This window comes from Geotrypetes seraphini, chromosome 7 (assembly GCF_902459505.1).
Source record: "Geotrypetes seraphini chromosome 7, aGeoSer1.1, whole genome shotgun sequence".
Classification (NCBI taxonomy): domain Eukaryota; kingdom Metazoa; phylum Chordata; class Amphibia; order Gymnophiona; family Dermophiidae; genus Geotrypetes; species Geotrypetes seraphini.
Window position 1 is genome coordinate 120195993 of NC_047090.1, and position 16186 is coordinate 120212178.

General features: G+C 42.3%; 1 protein-coding gene across 1 annotated transcript in view; it reads right to left on the reverse strand.

The window, feature by feature from the left end:
- Window positions 1-1127: 1127 nt before the first annotated feature.
- Window positions 1128-16186, reverse strand: part of SPINT1 (serine peptidase inhibitor, Kunitz type 1) — a 78566-nt gene continuing 63507 nt past the window's right edge. Inside the window, exons 7-10 of the mRNA XM_033951341.1 lie at window positions 15248-15298; window positions 8975-9145; window positions 5979-6029; window positions 1128-4009 (exon numbers count right to left, since the gene is read on the reverse strand). Coding sequence (XP_033807232.1) covers window positions 3816-4009; window positions 5979-6029; window positions 8975-9145; window positions 15248-15298 — 467 coding nt within the window. The 3' untranslated portion in view covers window positions 1128-3815. The remainder of the gene's footprint in view (window positions 4010-5978; window positions 6030-8974; window positions 9146-15247; window positions 15299-16186) is intronic.

The following is a 16186-nucleotide window of genomic DNA, read 5'->3' on the forward strand; positions in this document are numbered from 1 at the left end:
AGAACAGGACTAGGAGCCACTGTTGTAATAAATGTGTTTAACTAGAAGAGACTGCAACCACTGTCTGTGGACTTGAAGGAAGAAACTCAGCCAATAAGCTGGCTACAAAAGCAACTTAAAAGTCCAATAAAAAAATCTGCAGTTACCATGCATCAGTTCCAATAATTAACACATGGAGACTGCCAAGTTTCTGAAGGAACTGTTGGGATTTGGCGGCGTCCCACAGTCAGAGAAAACCCATTTACTAAGGGCTCCTTTTACAAAGGTGAGGTAGCATGTTTAGTGCGCATTAGCCAAAAAACTACCGCCTGCTCAAGAGACGGTAGCGGCTAGCGCGCGCTATTCTGCGCTTTAAGGCCCTAACGCACCTTTGTAAAAGGAGCCCTAAATGGCCACAGTACAACAGACCAACCAACTACAAATGAGGAAAATATGCAAACTCATCTGGTTTTTAAAGGAGGTAAAAGACCTCAGTAGCAGTTCATACTAAAGTATACAGAGAACAAGCCCATCTGTACAACAGACACTACGAATCATTTAGGGCCCCTTTTACAAAGTCACAGTAGCGATGCTGCCGCAGTAAATACACTGAAGCCCATAGGAATTCAATGGGCTTTGATGAGTTTATCACAGCGGCATCACTACTGTGGCTTTGTAAAAGGGGCCCTTAATGATATCCTACTGATCTGAGTTATCTGCCTGATAACTTCTTGTGCTTTTGCTGCAAGACAGTCCACACCCCACGCCATGCTTATGCACTTAACATGAGAATTAGCATCAGCCAAGTATAAACTACAGCACTAAAACTGAGTGCACACTAACACAGCTACACTAATTCCCATCTTCCATGCTTTTTTTTTTTTTTAATTCTGTTAGATTTTGATGATAAGTATCCATTTTAATAAGGCTGGGGGTGAGAAGAATTCTCTACCTTTTATTAAGAACAGAAAATGGATCATATCTTCTCTCTTTTATTGAGCTGCTCCTGTCAAGTGAAAGAGTTGAGTTGGGGGGGTCTAGGATTTTCCCAGTATGAGGGGAGAAATAGGAAATTTGCAAGATGAATTGTACCTGCATAGTGTATCTGAGAATATTGTGCTGAATTTGGTTAATAAAAAGATTTGGGAGAAAAAAAGAACACCTTTTTATTATTAAAATGTGCATTTACAGATCTCAATACAGAAAGGCAAAAATTATTTACACACAAAGCTACTGAGTCCTACAAAGGAAGATAACCCAGAGACTCTAGAAATCCTCTAATAATAAAAAGCCTTATAAAGATCGGGATCTCCTCTCAGTATTTCCCTCCAGAAGTGGTTCACTTCCATTTACCGTATATATTCAAATATAAGATCCGCATATAAGTCGAGGTACCCTTTTTCCCCCAAAAAAGGAGGAAAAAAGGTTGACTCAAATATAAGCTGGGAGGGTTAATATTCATGTGCCCTGCCAGGCTCTGCACCCAGTCCCACCTCTCTGTCCTGTACCCCCTCTCTCCTGATGTCCTGCAGGACTCCATATAGCCTGCCGTTTGACCTGGTGATCCAGTGGTAGGCCGGGACAGGAAGGATCCCTCCTGTCCCAGCCGACTGACTTTTTATTTTTTATTTTTTAACTCCCTCCCGCCTCTCTGTGTGTACCTTTTTGAATCCCTGGTGGTCCAGCGATGTACCAGACAGGGGCGAGCTTCTTGCCCCGTGCTGAGCCCCTCCCTGAATGGCTGCGAGTTCTCACGGCTCAGCAGTGTACCAGGCATAAACAAGCTTTTTGCGTTCCTGCCCGGCCTTGAGCCACTGCTTGAATGACTGCCGCCAGTTCTCACGAATCCAACAAGAACTGGTGGCAGCCATTCAGCGAGTGGCTCAGCGCCAAGTAGAAGTACAAACGGCTCACTCCTGCCTGGTACACACTGGACCATAAGAACTCGCAACAGCCATTCAGAGGGGCTCAGCAAGGGGCAGGAGTGCAAAAAGCTTACTCCTGCCTGGTATACCGCTGAACAACCAAGGATTCAAAAAGGTACGCAGGGGGAGGCAAAAAAATTGTCAGAGTCGGCCGGGACAAGAAACGGGAGGGATTGCTCCTGTCCTAGTCCAGGAGGGGGGCATGTGGGTGCTGACCCTTATACAAGATGAGACTCCCATTTCTGGGCCATTTTTTTGGGCCCAAAATTCTCATCTTATATGTGACTATACAGTACCTTTCAGCACAAGCCCTATCCTGCCCACTATACCCTAGCATGCACACAATGACACTGTCAACCTTAGCAGAGATGAAGCTCTGGCGACCTCCTGAGTGTAGGCATTTTAATTCCACTCCCCTGCAGACCTGTGTAAAGCAACCTCCAGCAGCATGATACTCACGTTTATATAGAAAAGACAGCAATGAGCATTGAAAGTCTTCTGACTACCACATTATGCCTGCATAATGTATTACGGCATGATGTATAAGTGGGGGGAAGTTGCCATCTACACTATACAGTACTGTCAACATGTTATAAGCCATATTATCATAATTGGTTAATTCTGTATTCCACAAAAATATGTAAAAATACCAGTGGGATGATACATGGATTTTTAAAAGGGGTGTTCTGGTGCATACTGATATTAAAATGGTTCTCTATTATTCTTTTGAAGTCTATTCTGAAACCTACTTTTTACCACTTATTCTAGTGAAGCAGTAACTGCAAGCAGGCACAGAGGTGAAGGGCAGCTAACCAGTTTGTTTGGGGTAGGCGATGTACATTTCCTCTCTCCCCCCCAACGGAGCTTTTAAAGATAAGTCAGACATTTTGTTTGCCACCTGTAAGTTAATCTGATATAATCTGAGGGTGAAAATGGTGATATCAGTAACTATATTGAGCAAAATGCTGGGAGACTCCATGAACTTGTTGGAATGTGATAGTTTACCAGGAAATAGCGCAACAAGGAAGCAGAGTGGCCTAACATTACACTCATCTGAAAAGATACATATAACGACTGACAAAATGTTTACAACCCTATCACCTAATGCTTTCCAATTATACTGACTCTATACCTACCTCCTCACACCAGCCTTTACCAAATATAATCAGGCCCAGCCATTTACTAGCATGAACTAGGTGGAAAAAATCCAGGGGTAGCTGAGATGCTGCCAACAGTGGAGGTAGATGGTCATCCCTACAGGGGGTCTACAGCTCAGTTCTTTTGGGGTGAATTGCAGCAGCCTAAAAAAGTATCATTTTTCATATCCCTTAACTTAAAAAACTGTTTCCTCATGTCATGTTTGCGCACCACACTACACTGCTTTTAAGTAACCTAAGATGCTCACAAAAGCTTCCATTTACATGATAAAACTATCAGAGAAGAATGGCTTTTGAAAAACTGCCACTACGGAAGTCCTAATACCTAGGGATGTGAAGGAGAAAAATTTGGAATGTAAGTCTGCCTAAGACCCTCCTCAAACACCCTAGAATGGGAAAAGTGAATGGGGAAAGCCAACAAGCAGGGCTATCACCAGCGTTTAAGTAATAGTAATATCATCATCATCATCCTAGTGAAATAGATTTCTTCTTATCTGTATTACAATATAAAACTAAAAGTAGTTCAGATCAGTCAGTGAATCCTTTATGATGTGGACGATAAAAGGTTCATAAACAAATGCCAGCTCCCATGAGCCAAGAATACTTTCACAAGCCAAACTGAGGGCAGGGCAGGAACCTCACTGAAGCACATTCATTTCAAATTATTTAAGAGGGAACAGTGGTCTCATGGTGGATTAACAGGCTTCTTGTGAATCCTGCTCACTTGGGGTCGATACAGTGATCTCCTTCAATGTCAGACAGGCTTAGTTGTTCTGTTGTACACCAGGTGCTCTGTGTCTTCAGTGGTGGAGATGGTGGAGCCATTCACAGTAGGGCGATTTCGCCGAGTGCTCTTCTTTCTTTTCTTCAGAATACAGTAGCCAAGAACTGCCAGGACCACAAGAATGCAGATACCAAGAAACACCCCAACAGCAACTTCCACCGAGCCTGTAATATTACAGATAAAGAGTTAATAGGTGTATTATGCATCCTCCTCTCTTAAAGCACTGAAAATTATAAAAGTTTTACGTGCTTGGAGAAACTCCAAAGAACAGATTCTCAGCTCCATGGAAAACTGAACTGTCTTGTGAGCTGTCGAGCAGGAAGGCACTCATATATGCTCAGTATGAGTGGTTGTGAGATTTTTTAAGGGACCGTACACTTTTGCACTGTCCATACTGGGCTCTATGGGTGATGTCACCCACATGTGAAAATATGCTGCCTGCTTGTGCTAGATAAAATCTTACTACACATTGCTAGAGAGAAGAAAAACATCTGAAGATACCTTTAAGCAAATGAACCTCAAGCCCGCCCCAAAATGCAGGCTATAGTGCTATACACTTCCAGTGCAGCAGACCTAAGTTAAAAGTCAACTATTACAGTTAACAGGGCACAGGGGTGCCCTGGGAGTGATGTGCCCAGGTATTGGAAGAGAGGTACACTTCTTTGCTATATCCCTGTAGGTCTTTTTCTATATATCTCTGTTTGCCTCAGTTCCTCTAAATTTGTTAGCCTCCATAGATAAGACTTGATCTCCAGGAACCAGGAGCTTTTTGTGCCAGGTGAACCACTTGTTTACTTTTTCCAAAAATACTAGGACTAGGAGGCATGCAATTAAGCTACTAAGTAGTAGATTTAAAACAAACCAGAGAAAATATTTCTTCGCATAACATGTAATTAAACTCTGGAATTTGTTGCCGGAGAATGTGGTGAAATCAATTAGCTTAGCATGGTTTAAAAAAAGGTTTGGATAATTTCCTAAAAGTTTCCAAGTTTTATTTACATTTGATATACTGCATTAGTAATAACATCTATAATAGGACAGAACGGAATAAAGTTTCAAAGTTGTTACTTTTGCTTAGTCCTGGACTGTTCCCAACAAGTCTGCTCTGATCGGAGTTTTTAGCCCATCATTCATAAGCATCCACGAAAAGAAATGTTTTTAAGTGATTTTTAAATCTTTTGATGGTAAGTTCCATTTGAATATGATTTGGAAAAGCATTGCATAATTCTGGCGCAACAACTGAAAAGATACGATCTCAGATGAATATGTGATATGTCTGCGAGATGGTACAGTAAGTAAATTCTGTTGGAGGGAATGAAGGGTACGAGGTTGTGTGGAGGGAATTAAGTAATTTTCCAGATATGACGGAGATCCATTAAATCGGTTTTTATACATCAAGAGTAAGCTTTTATGTTAGATGATGTTTGATAGGCAACCAGTGTGCAGATTTTAATAAAGGGGTGACTTGGTCGAATTTCTTTTTCCAGGTGATCATTTTTATTGCATCATTTTGTACCAGTTGAAGACAATTTAAGTCATTTTGTTCGATACCATAATATAAAGAATTACAGCAGTCAAGCATACTGATAAGAAGTGAATGAACAAGAATATTAATGGCTGATGGAAGCAAAAGACGTGCCATAGAAGTCCAGAGGCTATTATTAAGATGGCTTGGGGAAATTCACTGCTTATTGGGATAAGCATGTGGGATCACTTCAAGGAAGAAATTAGGGGGGTGGGTCATTAGAGTGGGCAGACTTGTTGGGCCTTGGCCCTTTTCTGCCGTCATTTTCTATGTTTCTATTCCTAGGAAAAGCAGCATAAAATGTGTTTTACTACTTGGGATCTAGCTAGGTGCTTACGACCTGGGTTAGCTACTATTGGAAACATGATACTGGGCTCGATGGACCTTCAGTCTGTCCTAGTATGGTAATTCTTATGTTCTGATGGACAGTGAATGGTTCCTGAGAGTCACCCAAAAAGGAGAAATCCCTGGGTCCTCAGAGATTCACACAGACATGCTATTTAATGTGTGGGGTGAGGGAGGGGAAGCAATATATATTCAAATAGATGGGGGAAAATATGCAATAGAAAATAAAAGAAAACACCATATTATAAAATCATCTTTCCTACCGGAAGCCCCTTCTGAGATTGTCTCGGATTTCGGACCAAACCTATCCTGAGCTGCAAGGAGATAAACAAAGAAAAAACACATGGAATTAAATGTTAGGATGGTAAGAGTGAAATACACAAGCGCCAACAACACTCAAAGAGGGGCATTTTCAATAGGACATCCAAAGGTCGGGTCAGGAAAACAACCATTTTTGAAACCGCAAGACGTCTTTATCTTCCCCCCTCCCCCCAAAAAAACTGGCTCATCTAGATGTTCTGTATCTTGGGACATTATCTTTTTTTGCCTTTTGAAAATCAAAACATCCAAAACAAGCTCATTTGGATATGGGAGGGGCCAGCATTTTAATGGACAGGCCATACAGACATCCCAACAGATCAGTGAGGCACCTTAGAGGGCACTGTTGTGAACTTCACCTAAAGGATGCCAGAAGTACATTTTACTATGGTTAGCCCTCCAAAACTCCCCCAAAACTTACTGTACCCACCTGTCTACCACCCCAATAGCCCTTATGGCTGCAGGTGTCATCTATATGGCAGTACAGTAGGTTCTGGGTGAGTTTTGGTGGCCTCACACATTCCACCATAAATGTAGTAGGTAGGGTGGGATATGAACCTGAATACCCATTAGGCTACTCCAGACATCTGCTTGCTGCTCTATTAGGATTTTCCATATCATCTGCAGCTGATATAGAGACTGGTAAATGTACTGTCTCAATTTTTTGGGGGTTGGGAGGGGGTCAGTGACTATGGGGGGAGGGGGGTCATGCCTTCATGCATTCAGTGGTCATCTAATCATTTTGAGTACCTTTTTGGTCCTTATTTGCTTTTAAAACAGCTTTACAAGTTTATTTTCAAATTCTATCAGTACTCTGTTCAATTTGTTAAATTGCCCCATTACATCTTCCAGTGTTAGAGATTTGTTTCCATTTCTCTCATTAGCATTAAATACTGTTTCCGGCACCAGTATTTCCCCTACATCTTCCTCAGTGAAGACCAAAACAAAGAATTAATTTAATCTCTGCTACGGTCTTTTCTTCCCTGAGCGCCCCTTTTATTCCTCGGTCCAACTGATTCTTTCCTGGCTTCTTGCTTTTAAACTAAACTAAACTAAACCTTAGGTTTGTATACCGCATCATCGCTACATTCGCAAAGCTCGACACGGTTAACAGGAGTTAGGGTAGAAAGGAACTCCAGAGGAGGGAAGGATGAAGAGGAAATTTAGAGGACTAGAATAATCAGAGAGGGAGGAAGAGTTACATTTTTGAGAATAACCAGGTTTTCAGATATACCTTTTAATATACCTAATCTGCTAACCTTGGCTTTTACCTGCCTCTGACCTTATTCCTTTTGGGACTATCAACAATCCAGGGATTTTTAGCCCATCCTTTCTTCTTCTGCTTTTCCTTTGCAGTTCCTTCTTATAGTGGCAGTTAGCCCTGTCGGTGTGCCAGTGCACCTTTTCCACCTGAGATGCAAGCTATTGCACGTCACTTCCCAGTAAGTGCAGCTTCCTTCCTAGGCTGCCTGTTGAGCCTCTCTGATGTCCTCTTTCCAGCTATCCCTCCCCCAAGACTCTTGTGTTTGGCTCCTATCTCAGAGGATATTTAATTACATCTGCATTGAGTTGGGAACCTAAATGCAGCAGACTTGTCGAGAAGTCTTTGTTAAAATGGCTCTCCCTGTTGTCAGTCTGTACTTGCAGTTCCTGGGACTGGAGGCTAATCTCCTGTACGTTTGAGAGGGCTACCAATTGCAAGCTCTGACAATTTCCCAGTGGGTTTTATTGGTAATGTGAACATTTATTTAAAAAAATTATATCCTGCCACATCCACAGTTCTGAACCAAATATTAGTTTTTGGGTTTCAGTTTTAGCCAAAACCGGTCAAAAGTTTCAGCTGCAATTTCAATTTCTGTTAAAAATGTTTAAAAACAGTTTCTGTAGCAGTTTCAGTCAGTCTCTAGTCCTCATTAGCTTTTTCCTCATCTTCCCTCGCTTCAGCTTCCATCATGTATGTAATCAGAGGCCAAAGAAAACTGAAGTCATGCAAACTATGAATAAAGATGGAAGACTACAAAGCACGGACTAACAATGGCTGTATAAAATTGCATTCAGTCTTATAAAGGCCAACCCTTCTGTCCTGCCAAAAAGGACTGGGAGACATGTCTGCTTGTGGAGCCTTAACAGTTTTTTTAAGCTGGAAATTTCCAAGACACATTATTCAGCATGTACCACATGATCTGTGATTGACAATACACACTACTGAAAAAAATGTAAGAAATTAGACCAAAAAAGGAACTTTCTCATAAAACCAAATCTTGTGAGACATCAATGATTCCAATCTGTGCCCACTCCATATACAGAGCAACCTGCCATCTACTAGATATCTAATTGTATTAAGAAACAGCATGTTCCTCAGAGATCCCAAGTAAATGAAAAAACCTAAAGTAAATGAAAAAACCTCCTTTTACAAAAGGTGCGTTAGGGCCTTACCACGCGGAATAGCGCACGCTAAAATGCCCCGCGTGCTAGCCGCTACTGCCTCCTCTTGAGCAGGCAGTAGTTTTTCAGGTAGCGCGCATTAATCCGGTGCGTGCGCTAAAAACGCTAGCGCACCTTTGTAAAAGGAGCCCCAAATGTCTGTAAAAATTTATTATAATATGATTAGAACTAATGTAGGAAGCAAAATAAACCATTTCATTAATAAATGTATCAACATATCTAGAAGACTAGAAAGTCAAACTGCACAATAATTAAAATGATGTAACATAATGTCACACAATTAGAATAGTTTCTCTACCTAAACTTACAACATTTTGCACTTAAATGTTTAAAATCCTTGCAAACATAAACCAAACATATAAAGAAAGGATCCCAGATTCTGTTAGGAACATGCTGTTTTGCTAGCTGTAACAAATTCAAGACTTTTTTTTTTTTAACAAGGCTCCAAAATTCTGGAACACAATCAATCACTTTACCCTGAGATATGATCACTTACATGAAAATCCATCACACGCAGTCAGGCATGCATCCTTAGTCAAGAAGTTGTTCTCATTGCCAGGACAACCCCCATAGGTAAATCTGTTGCAACTTTGACTATATGAGTCATAGTACCAGCGAGGGAAGCTGGCACGGCAAGATCCAGTATCCGGAAACTCCCCACACCGAACTGCCAAAAGGAAGGGGGAAAAAAAAAAAGAGATAATGATTACCCTTCCAATGTTGGCAGTGATTTGATTGGCTTGTGTTTGCTTTTACCTAACAATCCCACCATCATTCCTTCTTGCAGCAGGTCCTATGTACCAGTAAAGCTTAGATCGAAAGTGCTTTCCCCTCTAGTCAGACCAAGCGAGAGAAACACCTTTGCAAGATGAAGCTCACAGTAGAACACAGCAAAGATGACCAAGGGCGCTATAAAACTCTATTGACTCAAAAGAACCCGACATATGTGTTTCGGCCCACCAGCCTGCATCAGGGGTCTTGATGGTCTAATGCAGCGGTTCCCAAACCTGTCCTGGGGGACCCCCAGCCAGTCAGGTTTTCAAGATATCCCTAATGAATATGCATGAGAGAGATTTGCATATAATGGAAGTGACAGGTATGCAAATCTCTCTCATGCATATTCATTAGGGATATCTTGAAAACCTGACTAGCTGGGGGTCCCCCAGGACAGGTTTGGGAACCACTGGTCTAATGCAACCTTATAAACTGATAATATAGTTGCTCACTAAATCCTGAAAATTCTGTACGAGTGCTGCATGTCGTGCTCTTCAGAACTATAAAGTCCGGAACCCAAGAACACAGAACTGCCTGGAGACTCAAACTAAAAACTTACAAAAACCTTACCAAGGAAAAACGAAAAAATTTCTACTCCCACAAAATTGGTAACATTACAACCAACAGCAGCAACCTCTTTAAACTGTTTAATGACCTTTACAACCTCGAGACTCTCACTAACAACCATGAAGATTTCACACTAACCGCTAACACCCTAGCAGATTTCTTCAACTCCAAGATCCAAAAACTAAGATCAACATTACCTACCCCGACCAATCCCCTTGAGCTCTTTCCTATTCTTCCTGACACCAACATTGCTAAACCAGACCAAGGGTCTAGATCTGACTTAAACTGGAATCAATTTACTTCAATCGACTGGAAAACCTTCAAGAAATATTATAACAAATACACTAACTCCTTCTGCAAACTAGATGCCTGCCCCCCCAAACGTTATGAAAACTGCTCCGACCCACTTCAAAGCCAACATGCTTTCATGGGTTAACTCCCTACTATCCTCAGGAAACTTCCCTCCAGAGCAAGGCCATAGTTTGATAACCCCAATTATAAAAAACATGAAGGAGCCTCCCAACGCCCCCTCGAATTACAGACCAATCGCTAGCATCCCTCTATTCACCAAAATAGCGGAAGGGATAGTCAAAGCAGAACTCTCCGCATACCTGGAAAAATTCAACATCCTAAGCGACAATCAATTGGGCTTCTGCGCGGATCACAGCACAGAAACCATTATAGCCTCCTTACTCGACCACTTGCACACACTCTTCAGTCAGGGCACCAGCGCCCTGATCTTGCAGTTTTGACCTGAGCAGCGCGTTTGATCTGGTCGACCACTCCATTCTCCTGGAATGCCTGGCCCACATTGGCATCTCCGACCAGGTCCTCAACTGGTTCCAAGGGTTCCTACAAAACAGATCCTACAGGGTACGCAAAAATGATTCTCCCTCCTACAGCTGGGACAATCTCCGCGGCGTTCCGCAGGGCTCCCCCCTGTCCCCCACCCTGTTCAATATCTACCTCGCCTCCCTTAGTAACCTCTTACACCAACTCAAGCTCAAATTTTTCATCTATGCAGATGACATCACAATAGTCATCCCTCTAACCAGTCTATCCCAGGAACTTCTTGCCTACATCACAAGCATACTCATTCAGATAGAACTCTGGATGCTTTCCTTCAGACTAAAACTAAACCCGGACAAAACAAAATTCTTCCTGGCCACCCCCAAAGATAAAATCAAAGACACCACAATCCAAGTGAAAGGAGTGGTTTTCCCACTCGAACAAACGCTAAAAATACTGGGAGTCACGCTAGACAAACATCTATCCCTAGAAAATCACACCGATCTCAGTGTCAAGAAAAGTCTCTCGGTGCTCTGGAAACTTTGCACCATAAAAAAATACTTTGATGACACCGCATTCCGCCTACTAGTTCAATCCTCTATTCTTAGCGTACTGGATTATTGCAATATCATTTACCTGAGCTCCACGAAGAAAACCACCAGAAGACTAAAATTGATTCAAAACACAGCCGTCCGCCTTATTTTCGACCTGAACAAATGGGAACACATCACTCCTTTCTACCACCAACTACATTGGCTACCGTTCGAATCCAGAGTCCTTTTCAAGTTCACCTGCCTCTGTTACAAAACAGTATTTGGTTTAACACCAAAATACCTCTCTCCCCACTTCGCTATGATTCGCACCAATAAGAAATCCCGCAGAATTCAGCTGTTCGCCTTCCCCTCCATAAAATTATGTCAGCTCAAAAGATTCCTCGACAAAACCTTTGCCTTCCAGGCTGCTAAGCTGAACCCTTGGCTAGCCCAAATGATTCTCGAGGCCTCGACCTACCTCGACTTTAGAAAACTTTTCAAAACATACCTATTCCGCGAACAGGACCCTTAACCCTCTCTCCCCTGCAATAATCCAACTCCCGCCCTCCCCCTTCACTCTCCTCCCCTCCCCCTCCCCTCCTGTGTTTCTCTCTCCCTCCTTCTTCCCGGCCAATCCAACTTGTCGCTGCCTGTAACTCTGTTAAATTTCTGCTAAAATGTTCCAACATTTCCTTCCTCGTTGCTTGTAACCCCGACAAAATGTTGTAAATCCGTGTGCAGATCGGATCCTAATTAATTGATGTGAACCGCCTAGAACTCATTGGGTATGGCGGTATACAAGAACATAATAATAATAATAATATATTATCAGTTTATAAGGTTGCATTAGACCAGTGTGTCGCAAACTGTGTGCTACGGTACACTAGTGTGCTGCCCAAGTTTCCAGGTATGCCGTGAAACACCAGGGAGGAGAAACACTGGCATAACCTGTAGGAGGTCAGCCGGAGCCAGCGCCTCTCCTTCCCTCCGCACTTCTTCCCTTCCAGCATTCCCCACTAGCGGCTCAGGGTCCCACCTGGAGGGCCTTTGCACATTCATGGGCTTGCGCGTGACATCATTGCGTCAACATCTGCGCAATTCCAGATGCCTTGAGCCATGGCCACCATGTTAGGTGTGTCGCAGCTTTGCAAAGTTTGCAAGACACTGCATTAGACCATCAAGATACCTGATGCAGTGGGCCAAAACACTTATGTGTCGGGTCCTTTTGAGTCAATAAAGCTTTATAGCACTCCTTTGTCATCTTCGCTGTGTTTTGCTGCCAGCTACTCTATGAAACAGTCATTCATGGTATCTTGAAATTTTACTTTGCCGGCATGTTCTGATTATTGGGGTAACTGAAATCTCAAAATAGAGGTGTGGTAGATCAACTTATCCACGCACAACTATTATTGTGTTTCCAAAATTTTGTTCACTGTTGAAGGATGGTCTCCTTCTGATCACCCTTAAATCACCCTCTATTGAAAGTGTTCTTCTTCAGACCCTCAGAAATGCCACCAAGTGTTCAATACACTCTCATAACACCTGGATTTACACATTCAATCCTCACCGGGTCACTTATAATTACTATACTTTTTTTATAATAACTCCAACTATCAGTATGTTAAGTTAGTGTAGCATAATTGCTTTCATACTTAACTTTCGGTGGAAGTAGTGGGGGACAAGTATACCGACATGTTTCACCCTTAGGGGGTTTCCTCAGGGCTACGGTCCCTTAGTTAGACTTTCACAACGCACGACCACCCGACAATAGCATTTCGGGTGGTCGTGCGGCGTGAAAGTCTAACTAAGGGACCGTAGCCCTGAGGAAACCCCCTAAGGGTGAAACATGTCGGTATACTTGTTCCCCACTACTACCACCGAAAGTTAAGTATGAAAGCAATTATGCTACACTAACTTAACATACTGATAGTTGGAGTTATTATAAAAAAAGTATAGTAATTATAAGTGACCCGGTGAGGATTGAATGTGTAAATCCAGGTGTTATGAGAGTGTATTGAACACTTGGTGGCATTTCTGAGGGTCTGAAGAAGAACACTTTCAATAGAGGGTGATTTAAGGGTGATCAGAAGGAGACCATCCTTCAACAGTGTTCAGATACATATACCTTCTATACACACACTCATTTTAAACCAAGGCATTAATCCAAAATTTTGTTAGCATTTCATTCTCTCTCTATCCTGTCCAAATGAACAGTAGTGTATAATTCCACCAGTATGCTCCATTCCATAACATGTGGCATTTCTACCCATAAAGATTCCATGCTGTATTTTGTCTTCTACACATTTTATAATCTGCTTAGCTGTCTGCCAATTTTAATATAAAACGTAATTGAGCCACCCTGTCGCTTTGATATAATTTGTATCCCAGTATCAATGTATCCCACCAGGTTTCAGAAATATTGATCTCTTCATTCTGTGCCATTCTAATTGCCAGAATCTAAAAATAGACCAGATTCACATCACATCCAATGTAAAGAATGGTTTTTTTTTGTGTACTGTTAACTATGGCAAATTATAATCTGTTAACTGTATATTATTTATGTTAACCTGTAACCCGCTCTGAGCTCTTTGGGGAGAATGGGATTGAAAATGAAATAAATAAATAGGGTAAGCTGACAGGGTAATCTGGAATCATTTATTCCCATTTTGTACTCATCACCTACTTCAACCTTTATCAGGAGCTCTCTATTAGGATATTCAAACTTCTGCATTTGGCCAGTATCTCTTGAAGATACCAAATTCTAAACCATAAATTCCTGTGCGTTTACTAGCTTTCTCCCAGGTTGTACTTTAAAAGTTACTCTATCTCCTTTATTAGTTAGTGTCAGCAGCCTGCTTCCATCTTAGTTTGGTGAAACCTGTCTTTTTGGAATAGACTCCTCCCTTTCCCAGAACGATGCCCAGTTCCTAACAAATCTAAACTTTGCACCATCATCCCATTTATGCATCAAGATTCTAGAGCACTGCCCAACTCTAAGGTCCTGCATGTAGAACAAGGGATTTCTAAGGGACCCCTTACAAAGCAGTGCTATAAAGTGGCTTTAAACATGTCTTCTCGCAAGGTGCTCCCTGCGCGCCAAGGCCATTTGTAGTGTAGCAGTAAAATGGCCGACTTTTGTATTAATGGCCATGTGCTAACGTTGCTAGAGCAATAAGACTCACCAGTTAAGGATAGCCAAATCTCAGGATAAACTCATTCTGGTTGCGTTTAGCACAGGAAGGTCTTTTTTTTTTTTTTTTTTTTAATGTTCAGAGGGCTTTTTAAAAATTGAATGCAATTTCATTTTATGGCTGAATTCTCTAGGATCACAAAGTAGGGGGGGGGCAGTGAACAGCCCTCTCTTATCTTCAAAATTTGCATCTGCTCTACTGGCTGCCCTATCCCTCTCAGATATTAACATGATACTGCATGGATCACTTCTCCCTCCCCATCTCCCCCCACCAAAAAAGCTCAACAAACAAACCATATTTTCAGCAAAATCCTTCAAAATGTGAAAACATTCTTCTTTGAGGAAGGAAATGCAAGATTATCTGTCCATCACTAAAAGGTAAAGCATAGATTTTTAAGGCAGTTTTCCTTTTATCATCCTCTAACTTGTAGTTGGGCAATTTTTCTCTCTCCCCGACAGCTAGTGGGGATTTGAACACTTCACAGTACTACGCTCATTCCAGCAATAGGAGCACATGCTCACTCCCCCCCCACATACAGAGTTTGAGTGTTAACAGCTCCACAATATCACAGAATCCCCCCAAACAGAAGACTTAAGCCCCCTTTTCTTTAATATTGTCAGAGGGCTTGCCTAGGAATCTTACAGCTTACAGCTAGAGAATGACACGGGGACAAATATTTTCCTGTCCCCACTAGCTTTGTCGCTGTCCCTGTCCCATTCCTGTAAGCTCTGCCTTAACCGAACACTTGCCTCAAACACTTGCGATTTTAAAGTGTGCGAGGCTTGTGCAGATGAGGACAGAGCTTGTGGGAATGCAGGGGCAGGAAAAGAACTCACCGGGACAGGATGGGAAAATTAGTTCCTGTGGGGACGGGGAAAAATTTGTCCCCGTGTCATTCTCTACTTACAACCTTACCTTTGTCCTTTGGAGCATCTATTTGTTGTAGTTCATTAAAGCCTTCATCATCTGGAAAAGAACAATTGAAGACAGTAGCTCAGTGAAGATCATACCAGCTGATTTCCCAGTCTGGAACCAAAGAACCCTATACCCAAATGTCAGTGCTCTTCAGAGACTAGATCCCAGGCAAGCATAACATTTTAAGGTTTTAACTTTGCATTACATTTCAGTTAAAAGAATAAAAAGGAGAAGAGATTTTTCAGCTTAAGCTTTTGTTTATACAGCAGACAGAACCACCATTTCAACACTTCAAGGGGTCATGGGTCATGGATTTAATATATCGCCTTTCTATGATACAATTAATGTAAACTGTTTTAGTTGTATGTAGGTACTCTGATCCCGATGTACACAGCTCCAACACCACAGTAAAAAAGAAATATACCATGGTGGGAGCAATTTTTAATTTTTTTTTACAGGTATTTCTCAGTACAATAGCATTCAGGTGGAGCAGCACCAGTAAAAGAGGGAGGAACTGTGCCTTGTGCTTGCTCAGAGAAGCAATCACTATGCATAGCTCCTCCTCCTGTCTGCAACCGCTGTACTACTCTTCTGCCCAGCTGATGGTCATAATGAGAGTTGGCCAAGGGGAAAACGGTGGCTGCCGGCTCAACTGATTCTCAGCTTCCCCTGCTGGCTCTGTGCAGGGGCAAGGCCACCATTTTGAAGAGATGAACCCTTTTGGCAGGAGAGAGTGGGTATCCCTCCTGCCAATCATAAAAAAAAGCTACAGAGGGGGTTGGAGGAGGATCGGGGGTTGGGGGTGTATTCTGGTACAGCCATGTGGGAAGGAAGGAGGGAGGGTCAGGTCCTAGAGCTAGAGCGAGCAGTTCCTTGAGGGGGATATATGGACCAGGGATCTTAAGGGGGGCCTGGTCTGGCTTGGCCTACTAGATCATT